Raw genomic sequence first — 17,539 nt, forward strand, 5'->3', positions numbered from 1 at the left:
CTGACTTGTGATCTTAGATCAAATTTTGATATCAGGGTCTTGAGTTCAGGCCCCAGATGGTCTGTATGCTGGGTATGAGGCCTACTTCAAAAAAAAAAAAAAAAATCATAGTTTCCTATTAGAAATTTTTATAATTTCAAGGAAAGAAACCAACCATTCTTGGAACCATTACCACTGACCTTCTAAATCCCCAGAAAGCTCTTTGCCCTTTCTAGCAAACAGCCTGAAAAACTCAACTACAGAATAAGTATAAACTTGATGGTAGTTCATATGTAAATATTCATAATCTTTTTTTCTTCCTTTTTTTTTTAATTTAAAGAGACCTCTTTAATTTTGTTCAAATTAATTCTGTTCAAATTCCCTATCATTTAGCTATAGAATCCTTTTTTTTGGTAGAACTGTTAACATTCCATGCTCTAATGTTGCAAATAAATCTTCTAGGCTTCCACTTGACAGGAGAGCACTCCATGGGACAAGTAGAGATGACTTAATTGCCCTGACCCAATCCCTCCTTGCCTTCCTGGTCCTTCCACAGGCCTGGGCTACCTTAAGAGGCATCACTAACAAACTTCCAGTTATAAATAAATATGTTATGAGGATGAAAAGTACAGCATAGGGAATATTGTCAATAGTATTATGATAACATTGTATGGTGACTACACTCACTGCAGTGAGAGCATAGCATATATACAGATTTGTCCAATCACTGTTGTAAACCTGAAACTAATATAACATTTTATGTCATAAACTATACTTCAATAAAAGAAGAAAAAAGAGCAACACTAGAGCACCCCAGGCAGTGACTAAAACAAATCAGGGCCAAGCAGGCAGGGAGCTGTGATCTGTCAGGGATGAGGCTTAGAGGGGGGACACAGAGGAAGGGGAATCACTTGGGGATCAGTGCTGCTGTCTGGTCAGAGTAACTAGAGTGTGCCCAATCTTATTTCTCAAGTCTAAGTTGCTGAGTGTCTGAGTGTCTCTCTTGTCAAATACTCTGATTTGTTGTTGAACTGCCTGCTGGGACTTGCTTCAGTAATAATGTGTAGCCATTGTTGAATTAAAAGACACAGGGCTTAGAATTTTGTCTCCTTACCAAAAAATGAATAAATAAGTAAGAGTGAGGAAGGATTATCTGCAAATAGGAAAAACATTTCTTTTTAGTTCTTTTGATCTGGATCATGAAGGAGTGAAGATATTTCAGAGAGCATTCCTGGTTGAGGCCTCCTCTGGGAATGCTGGCTTTCCTTGGTACTCTGCCATGAATCCTTTTCAAACTCAACACACTCACTCCCTGTAGGCTACTGACACCCAGAGCTCCAACCCTGGTCCCAGCTTCTTACCTGACCCATATACCTGTGCCTCCTGGTTCACCCCACTCAGAGGTGTTTTGGATGGTTCAGACTCAACATGCCCAAGACAAAATCCATCTGGATCATAAAGTGTAAGGTGGGGAAGATGTGAGGATAGTTGCAGAAGATGAGACTAAGCCATATCATACTAGTGAGTCATGAGGGGAAAGAGGAGAAGTGGGTGAGGGAGAGCCAGAGGAAGAGGGGGAGGGGGAGCAGGAGAAGAAAGGAGAAGAAGAGGAGAGAGGAGGAGGAGAAAGAGGGGGGAGGAAGAGGGCAAAGAAAAAGGGAAGGGGAGAGAAGAGGAAGGCAAGGAGGAGGGGTACAGAGAGGAGGAAAAGCATGAACTTGATCCTAAGAGGAATGAGGAACACTGAAGTATTTTAAATAGGGAGTGACATGAGTATATAGCCATGGTTTAGAAAGACCACTATCAGTCCAATATAGATAATGAATTGGAGCGAGACAAAACTGTGGGCAGGGAGAACTTTTAGGTAGCTTTTGAGACAGTGTGAGAGAGGAAGTAGGCAGTGGATCCAGAGCAGTGACTCTGCGTGAGAATGTTGGAGAGGGAATGGAGTGCCTTAGTGGACATCAAGGTGATACAAGTGTTGATGCCCATAATCCTAGGAAAACCCTAGGGAACAGAGCCAGAGCTGCTTGGTCACCTGCCCTCTCTCCACCTAAAGAGTCTCATCTCATATCAAACCTCCTTTATTCCTTCCTTACACAGAATATGGAGTGCCTACTATGCGCTAAACACTATATAGTAAGGAAAAAGAGTGATAGTGAGACAGAGGGACAACAGAAAAGGGTGGCCCCAGCATGCTGCTTAAAAGCTCTGTGTTTTGTTTTAATTAAGGAGACTGTTACCTGTAAGAATTCATTCATTCATTCGTTCTTTCTTTCCTTCCTTCCTTCCCTCCTTTCTCCCCCCCATCCCCTAACAAGTCATTAGAATACAAAATCATACACTCTCATAAAATCTAAAAGGATCCCAGGTGGGTCCCTACATCCAGCAAGAGTATTTTTGTTGATATGTATTTGTATTTGAAGTCCTGATTAAGTGCTGTGGGTTTTTTTTAAATGTTTTATTTATTTATTTATTTATTTATTTATTTATTTATTTGAGAGAGAGAGAAAAGATGACATGGGCCCGGGCAGAGAGAGAGAGAGGGAGAGAGAGAATCCTAAGCAGTCTCCACACTGTCAATGCAGAGCCTGATGTGGGGGCTTAATCTCATGAACTACAAGATCATGACCTGAGCCAAAATCAGGAGTCCAACACTTAACTGACTGAGCCACCCAGGCACCCCAAGTGCTGTGTTTTAAAAAGACCTCTTTGGGGCGCCTGGGTGGCTTGGTCGGTTAAGTGTCCGACTTCGGGACTTCGGCTCAGGTCATGATCTCATGGCCCGTGAGTTCGAGCACCGCGTCGGGCTCTGTGCTGACCGCTCAGAGCCTGCAGCCTGTTTCAGATTCTGTGTCTCCCTCTGTCTCTGCCCCTCCCCTGTTCATGCTCTGTCTCTCTCTGTCTCAAAAATAAATAAACGTTGAAAAAAAATGTTTAAAAAAAAATAAAAAATAAAAAAATTAAAAAAAATAATAAATAAAATAAAAAGACTTCTTGGATGAACCTTGAAAACGTGCTAAGTGAAAGAATCCAGACACAAGAGGCCACATACTGTATGGTTCCACATATATGAAATGTTCAGAATAGGCAGATCCTTTCCAGAGGTGGGTAAAGAGGAAATGAGGAGTGACTCCCAGCGGGGATGGGCTTTCTTTTAGGGGGATGAGAATGTTCTGGAATCAGATAGTGGTGATGGTTGTACAACGTTGTGAATATACTAAAACCCACAGAATTGTACAATTTAAAATGGAGTTATAATTAGTTCATATAGCTTTCTTTTTTTAAAAGGACCTCTTCCCCATGCCAACTTCAAAAAAAAAAAAAAAAAGAAAAAGAAAAAAGAAAGAAATACCAAGAAGGATAGAATGTAGTTACAGATTAAGGTTAAGAGTCATAAAAATTATTTTTGCTGTAGACAATATGAATTAGGTCTCATGTAGAGCTATACTAAGAGCACACGAACTAGAAAACTGTTGGGTTCAGCCAGCTAATGTTCCTGCATAAACTATTCTGTACCAAATTTCAAAGTCTTCCTTTCTTTCTGAATTTCTAAATGTAACTTCTAATCGTAAACACAGTGAATAATAAGAGGTAGTGACAGTGAAAGAAACTTACGTTTTTCTAGTTTACCTTTCATTCTATTTTATGGGCATGAAGGCATATATTTTTTAATTTATTAAAGATCTTTGGTTGTAAGCAACAGAAACCAATTCTGACTAATATAAGGGGTAGGGGAGTGGTGTTTGAAGGATTTAGGGTAATCCACAGAATCAAAGACAGACTTCATTAGCTCCTTTGTAAGACCCTGGCTGGCTGCCTTAGGAGCAAGGGCAGCTGCAAGGACCTCAGCAGCAGTCACGTGCGCTGCCACCAGATGGCATCAGTTTTTAGTGCTGTCCAATTCAGTTCTTTGTTTTGTTTTTCAATTTTATTTTATTTTAGAGAGAGAGAGAGAGAGAGAGAGCACAAGAGGGGGAGAGGGGCAGAGGAAGAGAGAATCTTAAGCAGCTCCATGCTCAGTGCAGAGCCTGTTGCAGGGCTCGATCACATGACTCTGAGATCATGGCCTGAGCCGAAATCAAAAGTGGGAAGTTCAACCAACAGAGTCATTCAGGCACCCCCTGTCCATCTAAGTTTGACTATATTTCCTATGCAGTCCATAGGAGATAAAGTCTGATTGGCCTAACCTCAATCACATGCAAAATACATTCAAAGATCATATGTGTAGCCACGAACTCTAGTTTTGAAAAAGGCTTAGTATGTGCATATCCAAATTCCAAAGTGTAATATGAATGGAGAAGCATAGCCATTGGGAGTTGAATGATTTTGAAAATTTGCTTCCTTCCTATCATGCTTCTAGTTGGGAAAGCTGTATGACCCCTCTGTCTGGGCTCTTACTGTGTGAAGTATTGAGAGTGCAATTGCTCTTTACAGTTCTAAGTAAATTACAGTGTCACTATGTTTCCCTGCCTGGTAACATAGAGACTGGGTAGGAGAATTGAGGAAATGTGGCTTAGGACAGGGAGAAGTGGTGCAAATAGCTTTAGTCTTAACACCTTATGCAGGAGGAGCCATAAAAGATGGGCCTTGGAAACATAATTACTTACTTATTTTTATGGGCTCCTATTTCTCCTCCAAGGGAAAAAAAAATACTGTGTAGAGTTTAAGAAAAGAATTAACCTGAATAAAACCAACTAATTAGGCAATTATAAATAACTGAATTTTTCATTCTGTTTTCTTTCCAAATCCAGCACCTACTTAAGACATGGCTTTGAAACCTTTAGAGTTAATTTTAAGTATGTGAATCTGGTGTAGTGAAAACTAAGAAAATATCTAGAAGCAGCTTGCTTAGGCATGTCTGGTTTGACTCTGAGGAATTACAATGCAGGTTCTTTTGTCTAGGAGTCTTATCCTATAAAGCTGCGTGCATGGGTCGTCTGGCTGGCTCTTTGGTGGAGCAGGCAGCTCTTGATCTTGGGGTTGTGAGTTTGAGCCCCACTTTGGGGTTAGAGTTTGCTTTTTTAAAATAAAGTTGCATGCAGAAAATTCTCCTGTGACTGGGGCGCCTGGGTGGCTAAGTCGGTTGAACATCCAACTCTTGATTTCAGCTCAGGTCATGATCTCATGATTCATGGGATTGAGCCCCGAATCAGGTACTGTGCTGACAGCCATGAGACTGCTTGGGATCGTCTCTCCCCCTCTCTCTCTGTCTCTCCCCATCTCTCAGGCCTGAGTGCACATATGTGCTCTATTCCTCTCACAAAAATAAGTAAACATTAAAAAAAAAAAAAGAGTTGACTTAAAAAAAAGAAAAAGAAATTCTCCTATAACTATATGGCAAGTCAGGAAAGCATGTGATTATCAAAATTAGTTTAAGAACTAGTGATCAAACTTACTAGTAAGATACATAGATTTTGTAATGCTGACTTTAGGGAAAAGTCACAATGTTATAGAGGATGGCTAATCACAGATTAGAAGGGAAGTGAAACTTCTCTCTTAGTGTGGATAAATTTATAACTTCCCTCACCAAATCCTACCAGCAAATTTGTTGTAGGGGCAACCAATCACCCTATTTTCTCATTTCTAGTTTCTGATTTTAGAGGCATATTTGATCAGGTGCTTATATATCTTCTATCTATAACCCAAAAGAAGCAATTTTTTCTTTTTTTTTTTTTAAATTTTTTTTAATGTTTATTTATTTTTGAGACAGAGAGAGACAGAGCATGAGCAGGGGAGGGGCAGAGAGAGAGGGAGACACAGAATCTGAAACAGGCTCCAGGCTCCGAGCTGTCAGCACGGAGCCCGACGCGGGGCTCGAACTCACGGACCATGAGATCATGACCTGAGCCGAAGTCGGATGCTTAACCGACTGAGCCACCCAGGCGCCCCAAGAAGCAATTTTTTCTTACAAAAGCCCATGGGAGTAAAACCGATACCTACAAAAGAAGTATGAAAATCTTACTGATTTTCATATCAGTATCTGATATCACAACAGTTATTTCAAAATCAGGGAAACCCCAATAGATAGCTATTCCTTATCCATTCTTGGAAGACTATAATGCTTCTGTACTTTAAAAGCCAACACAGTTTAGTAACCATTAAAAAAATTAGAACAGTGATCAAAATTTTGATGAAATGAGAACATAAGCCTTGGGGGCAGACTTGAGAAGCACCTGGATGGCTCAGTCTGTTAAGTGTCTGACTCTTGATTTTGGCTCAGGTCATGACCTCGTGGTTCTTGAATTTGAGCCCCCACATCAGGCTCTGCATTGACAGTGTGGGACCTGCTTGGGATTCTCTCTCTTTCCCTCTCTCTCTGCCTCTCCCCTGCTCTCTCTCTCAAAATAAATAAACATTAAAAAAAAAAAAAAAAGCCACCTAAATCAGATTACAGCACTTCTCTGCTCAGAACCCTCTAATAGGTACTCATCACTCTTAAAGTAAAATCCCAGATCTTTTCTCTGGGCCACAAGTCTTTGTGTAATCTGACCCTCCCTCTCTTCCACTTCCCCACTTGCTCAGCAGTCCTGGCCTCCTTGTGTTCCCCCTTGGAGCCTTTACACATGGTGCTGTCTTTGCTGGTTGTTCTCCAGATAGTTGCACAGTTTATTCTCTCATGTAATCAGGTCTTAGGCAAAGGTTATACTCCCTCAGTGGCCTTTCTTTTCTGTTCTGTCTAAAAGATCCCTTTGCACTCTCCATTCCTTACCTGCTTTATTTGGTTTATAGCACTGATCACTACTTGTTTTATTATCTGATCCCCACAATGAGGGCAGGGACTTTGTCTGTTTGGTTCATTCCTGCATCCCAGTGCCTAGAAAGGTGCCCAGAAAAATAGTAGATTTTCTTTTCTCTTTTTTAAAAGAATTTATTTTATTTATTAAATTTTTTGAGAGAGAGAGAGAGAGAGAGAGAGCACACGTGCACAAGTGAGTGGAGGAGGGACAGAGGGAGAGGGAGAGGGAGAGAGAGAGTCTTAAGCAGGATCCACTCCCAGAATGGAGCCCGATGCAGGACTCAATCCCATGAACCATGAGATCATGACCTGAGCTGAAATCAAGGGTCACTTAACTGACTGAGCCACCCAGGCATCCCTAAGATTTTATTTTATTATTCTTTTTTAAATGTTTATTGTATTTTTGAGAGAGAGAGAGAGAGAGAGAGAGAGAGAGAGAGAGAGAGAACAGGGGAGGGCAGAGAGAGAGAAGGAAACAGAGGATCTGAGGCAGGCTCCACGCTGACAGCATACAGCTTGACACAGGGCTTGAACTCACAAACCGTGAGATCATGACCTGAGCTGAAAGAAATCAGATGCTTAACTGACTGAACCACCCAGGCGTTCCCCTAAGATTTTATTTTTAAGTAATCTTTACACCCAACGTCCAGCTCGAACTCATAACCCTGAGATCAAGAGTTGCATGCTTTACCGACTGAACACCCCAGCACCCCCCAAATAGATTTTCAATAAATAATTTTTGATAGAGTGAATGAACATTCACCATTCCTTCCATCAGGAATGACAAACACATTTTTACTTTGCTTTGCCCCCTTCATTTATTAACCAAGACTTTGCCCCAGCTTTTGGCAAGGACGAAAGGCAGGACTTCTACAAGGAAAAGAATATCTGCTGTGAATCCTGGCAACAATCCTAGGAGGTGATGATGCTGTTTCTTTTTAACATAGGGAGTTCAAGGAGGTTACAAAGCTGAGATGTGGAGCTGAAATCGGAGCCCAGGTGCCTGGACTCATAGTCCAAAGTGTAGAATAGGAAGTGTCTGTTGGCAGCATTACGATGCAGTAGAAGGGCAGATAGGGTAGAAATGGCCTTCTCTTTGTTTTCCTGTAAATGAGACATTTTAGGATTCTTGGGAGAGAGTGTTTTGGAGGTCTTCTCACTCTACTAACACATATCCCTTTTCTGGTCTCTATTTGAATGAGAGTTGCTATCTGGAGGCATATTGGGAAGGGTTCCTTAAGAGTACATGGTGAGAAAGAGGTAAAGGATCTGTAGGCTGAAATCTATAGAAAGCTTATGAAAGAACTGAAGAAGACACAAAGAAATGGAAAAACATTCCATGCTCATGGATTGGAAGAACAAATGTTGTTAAATGTCAATGCTACCCAAAGCAATTTACACATTCAATGCAATCCCTATCAAAATAGCACCAGCATTCTTCACAGAGCTAGAACAAACAATGTTAAAATTTGTATGGAACCACAGAAGACCCCAAATAGCCCAAGTAATGTTGAAAAAGCAAACCAAAGCTGGAGGCATTACAATCCCGGATTTTAGCCTGTACTAAAAAGCTGTAATCATCAAGACAGTATACCATTGGCACAAAAACAGACACATAGACCAATGGAATAGAATAGAGAACCCAGAAATGGACCCACAAATGTATGGCCAATTAATCTTTAACAAAGCAGGAAAGAATATCCAACGGAAAAAATAGAGTCTCTTCAGCAAATAGTGTTGGGAAAACTGGACAGCTACATGCAGAAGAATGAACCTGGACCACTTTCTTACACCATACACAAAAATAAACTCAAAATGGATGAAAGACCTAAATGTGAGACAGGAAACCATCACAATCCTACAGGAGAAAAGAGGCAACAACCTCTTTGACCTTGGCCACAGCAACTTCTTACCTGACATGTCTCCAAAGGAAGAGAAATAAAAGCAAAAGTGAACTATTGGGACTCATCAAGATAAAAAGCTTCTGCACAGCAAAGGAAACAATCAACAAAACTAAAAGGCAGCCAGTGGAATGGGAGAATATACTTGCAAATGACATATCAGGTAAAGGGTTAGTATCCAAAATGTATAAAGAATTCACCAAATTCAACACCCAATAAACTAATAATCCAGGGAAGAAATGGGCAGTAGACATGAATAGACACTTTTCCAAAGAAGACATCCAGATGGCTAACAGACACATGAAGAGATGCTCAATATCATTCATCATCAGGGAAATACAGACCAAAACCACATTAGATACCACCTCACACTGGTCAGAGTGGCTAAAATTAATAATTCAGGAAACAACAAATGTTGGTGAGGATGTGGAGAAAGGGGAACAATTTTGCACTGCTGATGGGAATGTAAACTGGTGCAGCCACTCTGGAAAACAGTGTGGAAGTTCCTCAAAAAATTAAAAATAGAATTACCCTATGACCCAGCAATAGCACTACTAGAAATTTATCCAAAGGATACAGGAGTGATGATTCATAGGGGCATATGTATCCCAATGTTTATAGCAGCGCTATCAACAATAGCCACACTATGGAAAGAGCCCAGATATTTATAAACTGATGAATGGATAAAGAAGATGTGATATATATATATATATATATATATATATATATACACACACACACACACACAATGGAATACTACTTAGTAATAGAAAAAAAGAATGAAATCTTGCCATTTGCAACCACATGGATGAAACTGGAGGGTATTATGCTAAGTGAAATAAATCAGTCAGAGAAAGACAGATATCATATGTTTTCACTTATATGTGGAGTTTTAGGAATTTAACAGACGACCATAAGGGAATAGAAGGAAAAATAAGTTACAAAATAGAGAGAGAGGCAAACCATAAAAGACTCTTAAATACAGAGAACAAACTGAGGGTTGATGGACGTGGGAGGTTTGGGGGGGAGCGGGGAAAATAGCTGGTGGGCATTGAGGAGGGCATTTGTTGGGATGAGCACTGGATGTTGTATGTAAGTGATGAATCATGGGAATCTACTTCCGAAGTCAAGAAAGACTACACTGTATAAACTGTATGTTAGCTAACTTGACAAAAAATTACGAAAAAGAAAGAGTAAGTGATGAGTGCTTTAGAGGGTAGTTAGAACCTCTCCTTTTATTTAGTCACTAGGTCAATATTTGGTCACCACAAGGCTAATATATTTAGTTTGAGAGAGCAAATCAGGGACTGTTTGCTTGGTTTGAGCAGTTTGGACAAGTCTTTCAATTGCATTCAACTGCTGGAACAATGATATAACCAGTGTGGTTTAAACATTTCACCTCTCAGCATAGCCAGCCAGGTTAAATGGGACAGACTAGATCCCACTAGATAATTAGTATATCTTTTCAGTTTATAAAGGGTTTTTGCAAAGATTCTCATACTGATCTGATGAGTATAGGGAACTTAAACATTGAGGACAGTGGGACAGGTTGGGGCGGGAGGAAGCAAATGTTTAAATGAGATTACCAGTTTAATATGTGAATGAACAATGCACAGAGGAAATTAATTGCCTACTTAATTGACTTCTTTTAGGAATCTAGTGATTAAATTAAATGCAAACTGAGGGGATTATGCTTCTTGAAGTGGAAATTAGGATTCTTGTGTGCATTTATGTGCATGTGTGTTCTTGTATGTGATGACCTATGCCAGAAAAGAAGATAAAATGGACAAAATACATAGAACAAACACCTAATTTGAAGTAAAAAAGCCTTTTTGGAGAACCTAATCTATTATTTTTTCTGGCTAAGAGTCTTGGGCTCTTGGGCTAGACACTGAACTTATTTGAAAGTCACTTTTTTCATCTATAACATAAGAGTACTTATTTCACAAAGGTAATTGTTGTGTCTAGTACGAAGACCATTCAGTAAATGTGTATTGAATTAAAAATTCTTTCCATTTGTTCACCATTAATTATTAACAAACAAGATATTGTAAAGTCATAGCTCATTTGGATTTTTTGAATGGTTATTCAAGTATTCTTCATAGACTTTATTTTTATTATATTTTCAAGATGTATTCATTCCTAAGATATCTTGGGATATGTAATAAAACAAAAAGAAATATAAATAAATAGGAGGCACACAACAAGGTACAAACCAGACTAAATAAATATGTCTTACATCCTTCCCTGAAAGGTGGCTTACATGGGTAAAAGTGATCAGGACTTGACTGTTACTCCATAGAAAACATCTTTGCTTTGGTAGCTGTAGGAACTCAATGGAAGCCCCATATTCTGTTTACTGAATAGCAGATGAAATCCTCAAACTTCTTCAGGGCACTCACAACTCAGGTAGATGGATTTTCATGTCTATAGCCAACCAAAATAAACAAAAAGATCCATTGATGTGGTTAATAATACCATTTAAACACTAGCTTCTTATGGCAACAGCTGAGATTAGGTAAATACTCACAAACTATGAGAAATGCAGTGGCTTAGGAAGCAGACTTGAAGACAGAGGCACTACTAAAAATCTGGCAAAAAATTTCCATTAGAATACAAGAGCAGCCCTTGGAGCACCTGGGTGGCTCAGTCAGTTGAACATCCAGCTCTTGATTTTGGGTCAGGTCACGATCCCAGGGTTGTGTCATTGAGCCCCGTGTCAGGCTCAAGCTGAGTGCGGATCCTGCTTAAGATCCTCTCTCTCTCTCTCCCTCTGCACCTGCCCTGCTCATGCCCTCTCTCTCTCTCTGTCTCTCTAAAATAAAAAAATAAATAAGAATAAAAACAAGAATACAACAGTAGCCCAAATCATCATAAGCATCCAAATCATCATAAGCATTTGACATGTATTAATCTCATCTTACTGTCATTGCAAACTTCTAAGCCAAGTGTCTGTAAAGTGGGAATACTCCACAAAACCTGGTACTCAGGAAGAACTACTGAGTTAGAATGTTAGAACAAAATGAGGAATCAGAATAGAACCATTTATTATAACACTAATAGTTAAAGAATTACTATTATGCCAAGCCTTCATGTAAGCATGTTACTGACCCTGTAAAATAGGAATAATTGTCCTCTAAGAGCGAGGGACCTGCAGCTCGGAGAGAGGACCACAGGTGCCAAGTGGTAGAAGACCAGGAATTTTAACCCAGTTGTTCTCACTCCAACCCAAGTGTTCCCCCCACTGTATTTCAGCAGCCCCCACAGGGTCAGTTTTGGTTGGATCGCTGTGAGGGCCAAAACAGCAGACCTGGTCTTGGAGATCAAAGAGGGCCTAATAGATTTTCTCAATCCAGTATAATTTGGCATCTGCCTCTGTCACACCACTGTCTGAACTTGTAGGTTCCAAGTCTAAGTTTATTCTTTGGATCTTTCTTGACACCTCTGCATCATTTTGCTCTTCTTGCATCATGCTCTTCTTGAAACACTCTACTTCTTCGGCTTCTATGTCACATGTTATATTTCTACCCCTATGCTTTATTTATTTATTTATTTATTTACTTACTTATTTATTTTTGAGAGAGGGAGAAGGGACAAAGAGGAGAGAGAGAATCCCAAGCGGGCTCCGCACTGTCAGTGCAGAGCCCAAGACGGGGCTCAAACTCGCAAACTGTGAGATCATTACCTCAGCGGAAATCAAGAGTCAGACAGACACTTAACCAACTGAGCCACCTACGCGGCCCTGACCCTTGGTTTTTATACTACAGACTTAGCCTGGATAATAACGTATTTATTGAATGCTCCTTATGTGGCAGGCATTGTCCCAGTCCCTTTACACGCCTTCACACGTATTATTTAATCTTCATGATAATCCTATGAATCAGGTGGTACTATTGCCTCTTTTGAAAAGTCAAGGAAATTTAGCAACAAAAGAAAATATAGATAAACTGGACTTCATCAAAATTTATGATGTTTGTGCATCAAAGGACACTATCATGAGTGAAAAGACAGCTCACAGAAGGGGAGAAGATATCTGCAAAGCATATGCCTGATAAATGATTAATATCCAGAATATATAAAGGACAACAAAAATAAATAACCCTATTTTAACAATGGGCAAAGGATTTGAACTCAGACATTTTTCCAAGAAATATATACAAATGGACTCATCTGTCTCAATTTTTTAGCAGCAACTGACATGTTAATCACTGCCTCTTCTATAAAATAATTTCTTCATTCGCCTTCCAGGACACCACTCCTTCTGTGTCACTAATTGCTCCCTCTCAGTCTCCTTTTTAGGTTCCTTTTGATCTCCTGGCCTATGAACCATAGGTTCCCCAAAGATCTCAGTGTGCTGACCCCTCTGACTTATGCTCACAACTTTAAACACCACCCAAAATGCTGACATCTCCTACTCTGGATCTTTCTCTTGAACTTAGATTCATATATTCAATTGCCTATCCAGCATTTCCACCTAATGATTAATAAGTATTTTATTTAAAAAAATTTTAACGTTTATTTATTATTGAGAGACAGAGAATGAGCATGGCAGGAGGTGGCGGGGGGTGGACAGAGAGAGAAAGAGACACAGAATCCAAAACAGGCTCCGCTCTGATCTGTCAGCACAGAGCCTGACACGGGGCTCAAACCCAAAAACCACAAGATCATGACCTGAGCCGAAGCCAGATGCTTAACTGACTGAGCCACCCAGGCGCCCCAATTAATAACTATTTTATATTTAACCAATCCCAAACCAGCTCAATTTCTACCCAAACTTCACTGGGTGCTCCATCTCAGGCAATGACAACTCTGTTCCTCCAGTTGCTCAGGCCAAAAACCTCAGAATCATCTAGACTTCTTTCTTATACTGCACATACATTGCATCTGCAAATCCTATTGGCTCTATCTTCAACATATATATCCAGGCTTGGATTGCTCCTCAAGACCTTCACTACCAATGAGCACTATCCGTCACATAGCTTACTGCATTAGCCAACAGATGTCCCTTTCCCCATCCTTGTCAGACTTCCACACAGAAGAATGCTTTTTAAACTTAATATTTTTGAAACCTGAGTCAAGTCTTGTCAGTCTACTGCTTAACACCCTCCAATGGCTTCCTATCTCAAAGCAAAGCATATACATTATAAGGCCCTCCTCGACCAGCCAGCCCCTTTCTCAAGGAGTTTCACTTGCCTCTTCTCTGCTGCTCTTGTCTCAAGGCCCTTTCACTTACGGCTTTCGTGTGGCTGGTTCCCTCACTCCCTTCAAACGTGACTGCCCTGTATAAAAAGCACTCTACATCCTCCATATTCCTCTTCCCTGGCTTTGTTTTCTGTGGAGCATTTACCACCATCTAACTCCCAATATATTGTCCGGCTCTCCCCTCTAGTATTCACCTTGTTCACTGCTCTGCCTTGAGCACGAGAATAGTGCCTGGCATGCAGCACACACTCAAACTGAATGGCCACTATAGCCTTAGTTAAAATATGAGGGAGGGAGTGCAACTTACAGAGTTTCAATTCATATAGGTTATGTGACAGATAAAAAAATTATTGTAAACATGTTACCCATGTGGAAAATAATATCAGGGGTCCTAGCTTGATAAAATGCTGGGCACCTCTGGATTAGATTACTCTAGGTTTTCAATTTCAACTGAACTTCAACTCAATATGATTTCAGAAAGGAGAATTTTTGAATTTTGGTACTGAGCCTGGTCCTACACTGGCCTCTGGACATATACAAATTTAAGGTTTTTTCCAGTTCAACATTTTTCTGTATTTTGACCAAGTTATTTCTGCAAGAATTAAACACTGCAGCCTTGTCTCTTTTTTTCTCCAGGCCCCAGGATTAGCCTAAGAGGGGATGGCTTGAATATACACAAAATGAAAAGCTTTCTGCCTGTGACTAGAAGCCCAAAATTGCAACAAAATCCTATGTATCCTCAACTTACCAATTTCTTAAATTACACTTTTCCCCCATACGTAATTCACAGTTTTTGTGTTGAAAAAACTGGCTAAAAGTTTTCTTATGTCACTGTTTAAGAGATTAACACTGTTCAACTCTTCAGATTCCAGTGTACATATTTTGCACAGTAGCTTTGTCATTGGCCATCATTACCCACCTGTCAGAGCTTAATCTTCTAAGTTCAGGCAAGATAAGTGGATTCATGGCTAATAGCTAGGCATGGGTGCTAAAGAATAAAGTGTTTCAGATCAAGGAACAAGATATGAAACAAGAGCTAGGTTCTTTTGCTACTGAAATGAAGATAAAGCAGAAAATTCTATTCCTATAGAGAAAACCTTGTAATAGGACATCCCTTCATGATGAAAAGATTACGCCATCTAAGAGGAAAGGAGTAACATGCAATCATAGGGAACTATTGTTCCTTTTAAGTTCTTATACCCTGCTTTTCACGTACTAGTATTAGACTGCTTTAAGATGTAAGATATACTTAGTTCTTAGCAGTTTAAGTTCTGAGCTGGAACCACCTATACTTTTTCAACTACCATCTTCTCCACCCCTACCACCTCTTATCCTCTTAATCTTAAGGTTGAATATTTAGTAGGCTGCTCACCTGTGCCTAAATAGAAGTCCTCTTGCACCCTGGAAAATAATGACAACCTTGGCTTTTCACAGTAGAGTTGTATCTCTTTGTTAGGAAAAAGAGAATCTGAGAATTTTAGCCCTGGAAAAGAATTTTAGAGGGCTAGTCCAATTCACAAATCATGATTTTTTTTTTTTCTTTTTGAGAGAACATATGTGCGCATGTGTGTGGGGGAGGGGCAGAAGGAGAGGGAGAATCCCAAACTGGCTCTATTCCAGTGCAGAGCCCCATTAGGGGCTCAATCCCAGGACTGTGAAATCATGACCTGAGCTGAAGTCTTGAATTGGAGGCTCAACCGACTGAGCCACCAGGCGCCCCAATGCTTTTTATTTAACAGAGGAAACCGTGCCTTGACATGGTTAAATGATTTCTGTGAGTTTTAGAGACGTTGTTTTGTCCATAATCCAAGTCTACAGACTTCTAAATTCAAAGGCTCTGTACTCTCCCCTAGAGTTTAGCTGTAAAATGAAATGTATCCATAGGCAGCTTATCATAAAGAAGTCTTTTAGAATTGGGGAGGATACTGGTTCTGACACTTCACATGTACAAATTTGAGTGAGAAAACTAAGCCGGTTTCTTGACCTTCAATGTATTCAGGTTCTAGGGACATGTTTGATGCCTAATATTATTTTGTGTATAAATGTAAATATTTTCTCGTAAGAACACATTTAAGATCTTTCTTCAAATAAGTAGGACTAGGGCACCTGGCTGGCTGAGTCAGTAGAGAATGTGATTCTTGATCTGGGGTCATGAGTTCAAGCCCCATGTTAGACATAGAGCTTGGTTAAAATTAAAAACAAACAAAAAACCAATTCTTAAAAAATAAGTAGGACTGATTTTCACATGAACAGATTCTGAAACTCTTCTATTAATTTTTACAGATGTACATTAGGGGAAAATTAGTATTTGCCAACTTTATTTTCAACGGCTATAGCACATCTGCTAAAGACCTTCAAAAGCAAATTGTGAAGACAAAGAGTGATTATCATACAGGATATTTCCTACCCAATGACTTCAGGATCCGGTAGAGTAACTAATATATTCTATCTTGTCTCACACTTTTAATTAGTAAATCCCAGATAAGGGCCAAATTTCAAGAACTGCCTTTATGAATGTGTGTTCCTTGCTTCAAATCTTTTCTGGAAAGAGGTGGTTTAAAAGCTCAGTTCAAATGTTTGGAGGCATCTTTTAACTTGCTGAGTACACATACTGAGCAAAGCTCACCCTCAGGGTTGAAAAAATTTATGGATAAGAAATTATCATTGAAATTAAATGGTGTTATGTCCAAGGAATATTGTAGGGATTCGATCCCTTTATGAATCTTGTGATAGATCAATGTGTGGAAATGGCTATTGGGCAACAGAATGATATTGGAATGGTGGTAATTGAAAAAATAAACAATGGGTATATTCACCAGAAGAAATCAACTGCTCCCACACCCCCCCCCCCCCCGAACCTGTTTTAATACAGTATAAAAATCAGGTCATATTACTCAGCAATCATAAATAATGAAATCTTGCCATTTGCAACGTGGATGGAGGCAGAGTGTATTATGTTAAGTGAAATAGAGACAAATACCATATTATTTCACTTATATGTGGTAATTAAGAAACAAGAGATGAATGGAGGAAAAAAGAGAGGGAAGCAAACTATGAGACTCTTAACTATGAGAACAATCTGAGGGTTGATGGGAGGCAGGCGGGGTGATAGTAATCAGGTGATGGGCATTAGGAGGGAACTAGGTGTTGTGATGAATCATTAAATTCCATCCCCAAACCAATTTTACCATATATGTTAACTAACTAGAATTTAAATAATAACTTGAAATAAAATAAATAAAAATCAGGTCATGTGCATTTTCATATTGAACTCTTCTGTTAAATAAAACTTTTGTAATAGTAAAAGAAATAAGTAAATAAAAGTTGTTCAAGGAAGGCCACTTTCTCTTTACCCAGCATTCAGAGCCATTTTGGAGCTACCACGAATGTTCCCAAGACTGTAGCTAAGCTTAGAAATGTATAAACAAATAGTTCATTCAATTACATAGGACAAAGTATGATCCATTGGATGTTAGCTTCCTTCTTAATTCAGTAGGTATTTTCTGTCAGAAAGGTCGTACAAGTCAACAAATATAACATGATTAGAATGTATCCAATGGCTGACAGTCACTGAGAAGGGTGAAAAGCAAGCTTTTAAAGTTCATTTGCTGTTTCACTCTGACAAAATATCATGTGAGGCACTTTAATGACCGAACAAAACTTAGACTAATGAATCCAAAGCTTTCCTAGAAAACTGTCTTTTGTGGTTTTGTTAACA

General features: G+C 39.5%; 2 protein-coding genes across 5 annotated transcripts in view; one reads left to right on the forward strand and one right to left on the reverse strand.

Annotated features, from left to right (window-relative positions):
* The window catches only part of LOC131519062 (uncharacterized protein C3orf20 homolog), a 189,313-nt gene that overhangs the window by 108,614 nt on the left and 63,160 nt on the right, over nucleotides 1–17,539 (forward strand). For 3 of the 4 annotated variants that reach the window (XM_058741732.1, XM_058741731.1, XM_058741730.1), the window contains one exon: nucleotides 16,105–16,247. In XM_058741732.1, the coding sequence (XP_058597715.1) occupies nucleotides 16,105–16,247 (143 nt within the window). Of the gene's footprint in view, nucleotides 1–16,104; nucleotides 16,324–17,539 lie in introns of those variants that run through there. The other variant, XM_058741733.1, reaches the window with a different exon arrangement.
* The window catches only part of VEZT (vezatin, adherens junctions transmembrane protein), a 79,680-nt gene continuing 73,028 nt past the window's right edge, over nucleotides 10,888–17,539 (reverse strand). Inside the window, exon 13 of the mRNA XM_058741740.1 lies at nucleotides 10,888–11,046. Coding sequence (XP_058597723.1) covers nucleotides 11,018–11,046 — 29 coding nt within the window. The 3' untranslated portion in view covers nucleotides 10,888–11,017. The remainder of the gene's footprint in view (nucleotides 11,047–17,539) is intronic.

Source organism: Neofelis nebulosa, chromosome 8 (assembly GCF_028018385.1).
Source record: "Neofelis nebulosa isolate mNeoNeb1 chromosome 8, mNeoNeb1.pri, whole genome shotgun sequence".
NCBI lineage: Eukaryota > Metazoa > Chordata > Mammalia > Carnivora > Felidae > Neofelis > Neofelis nebulosa.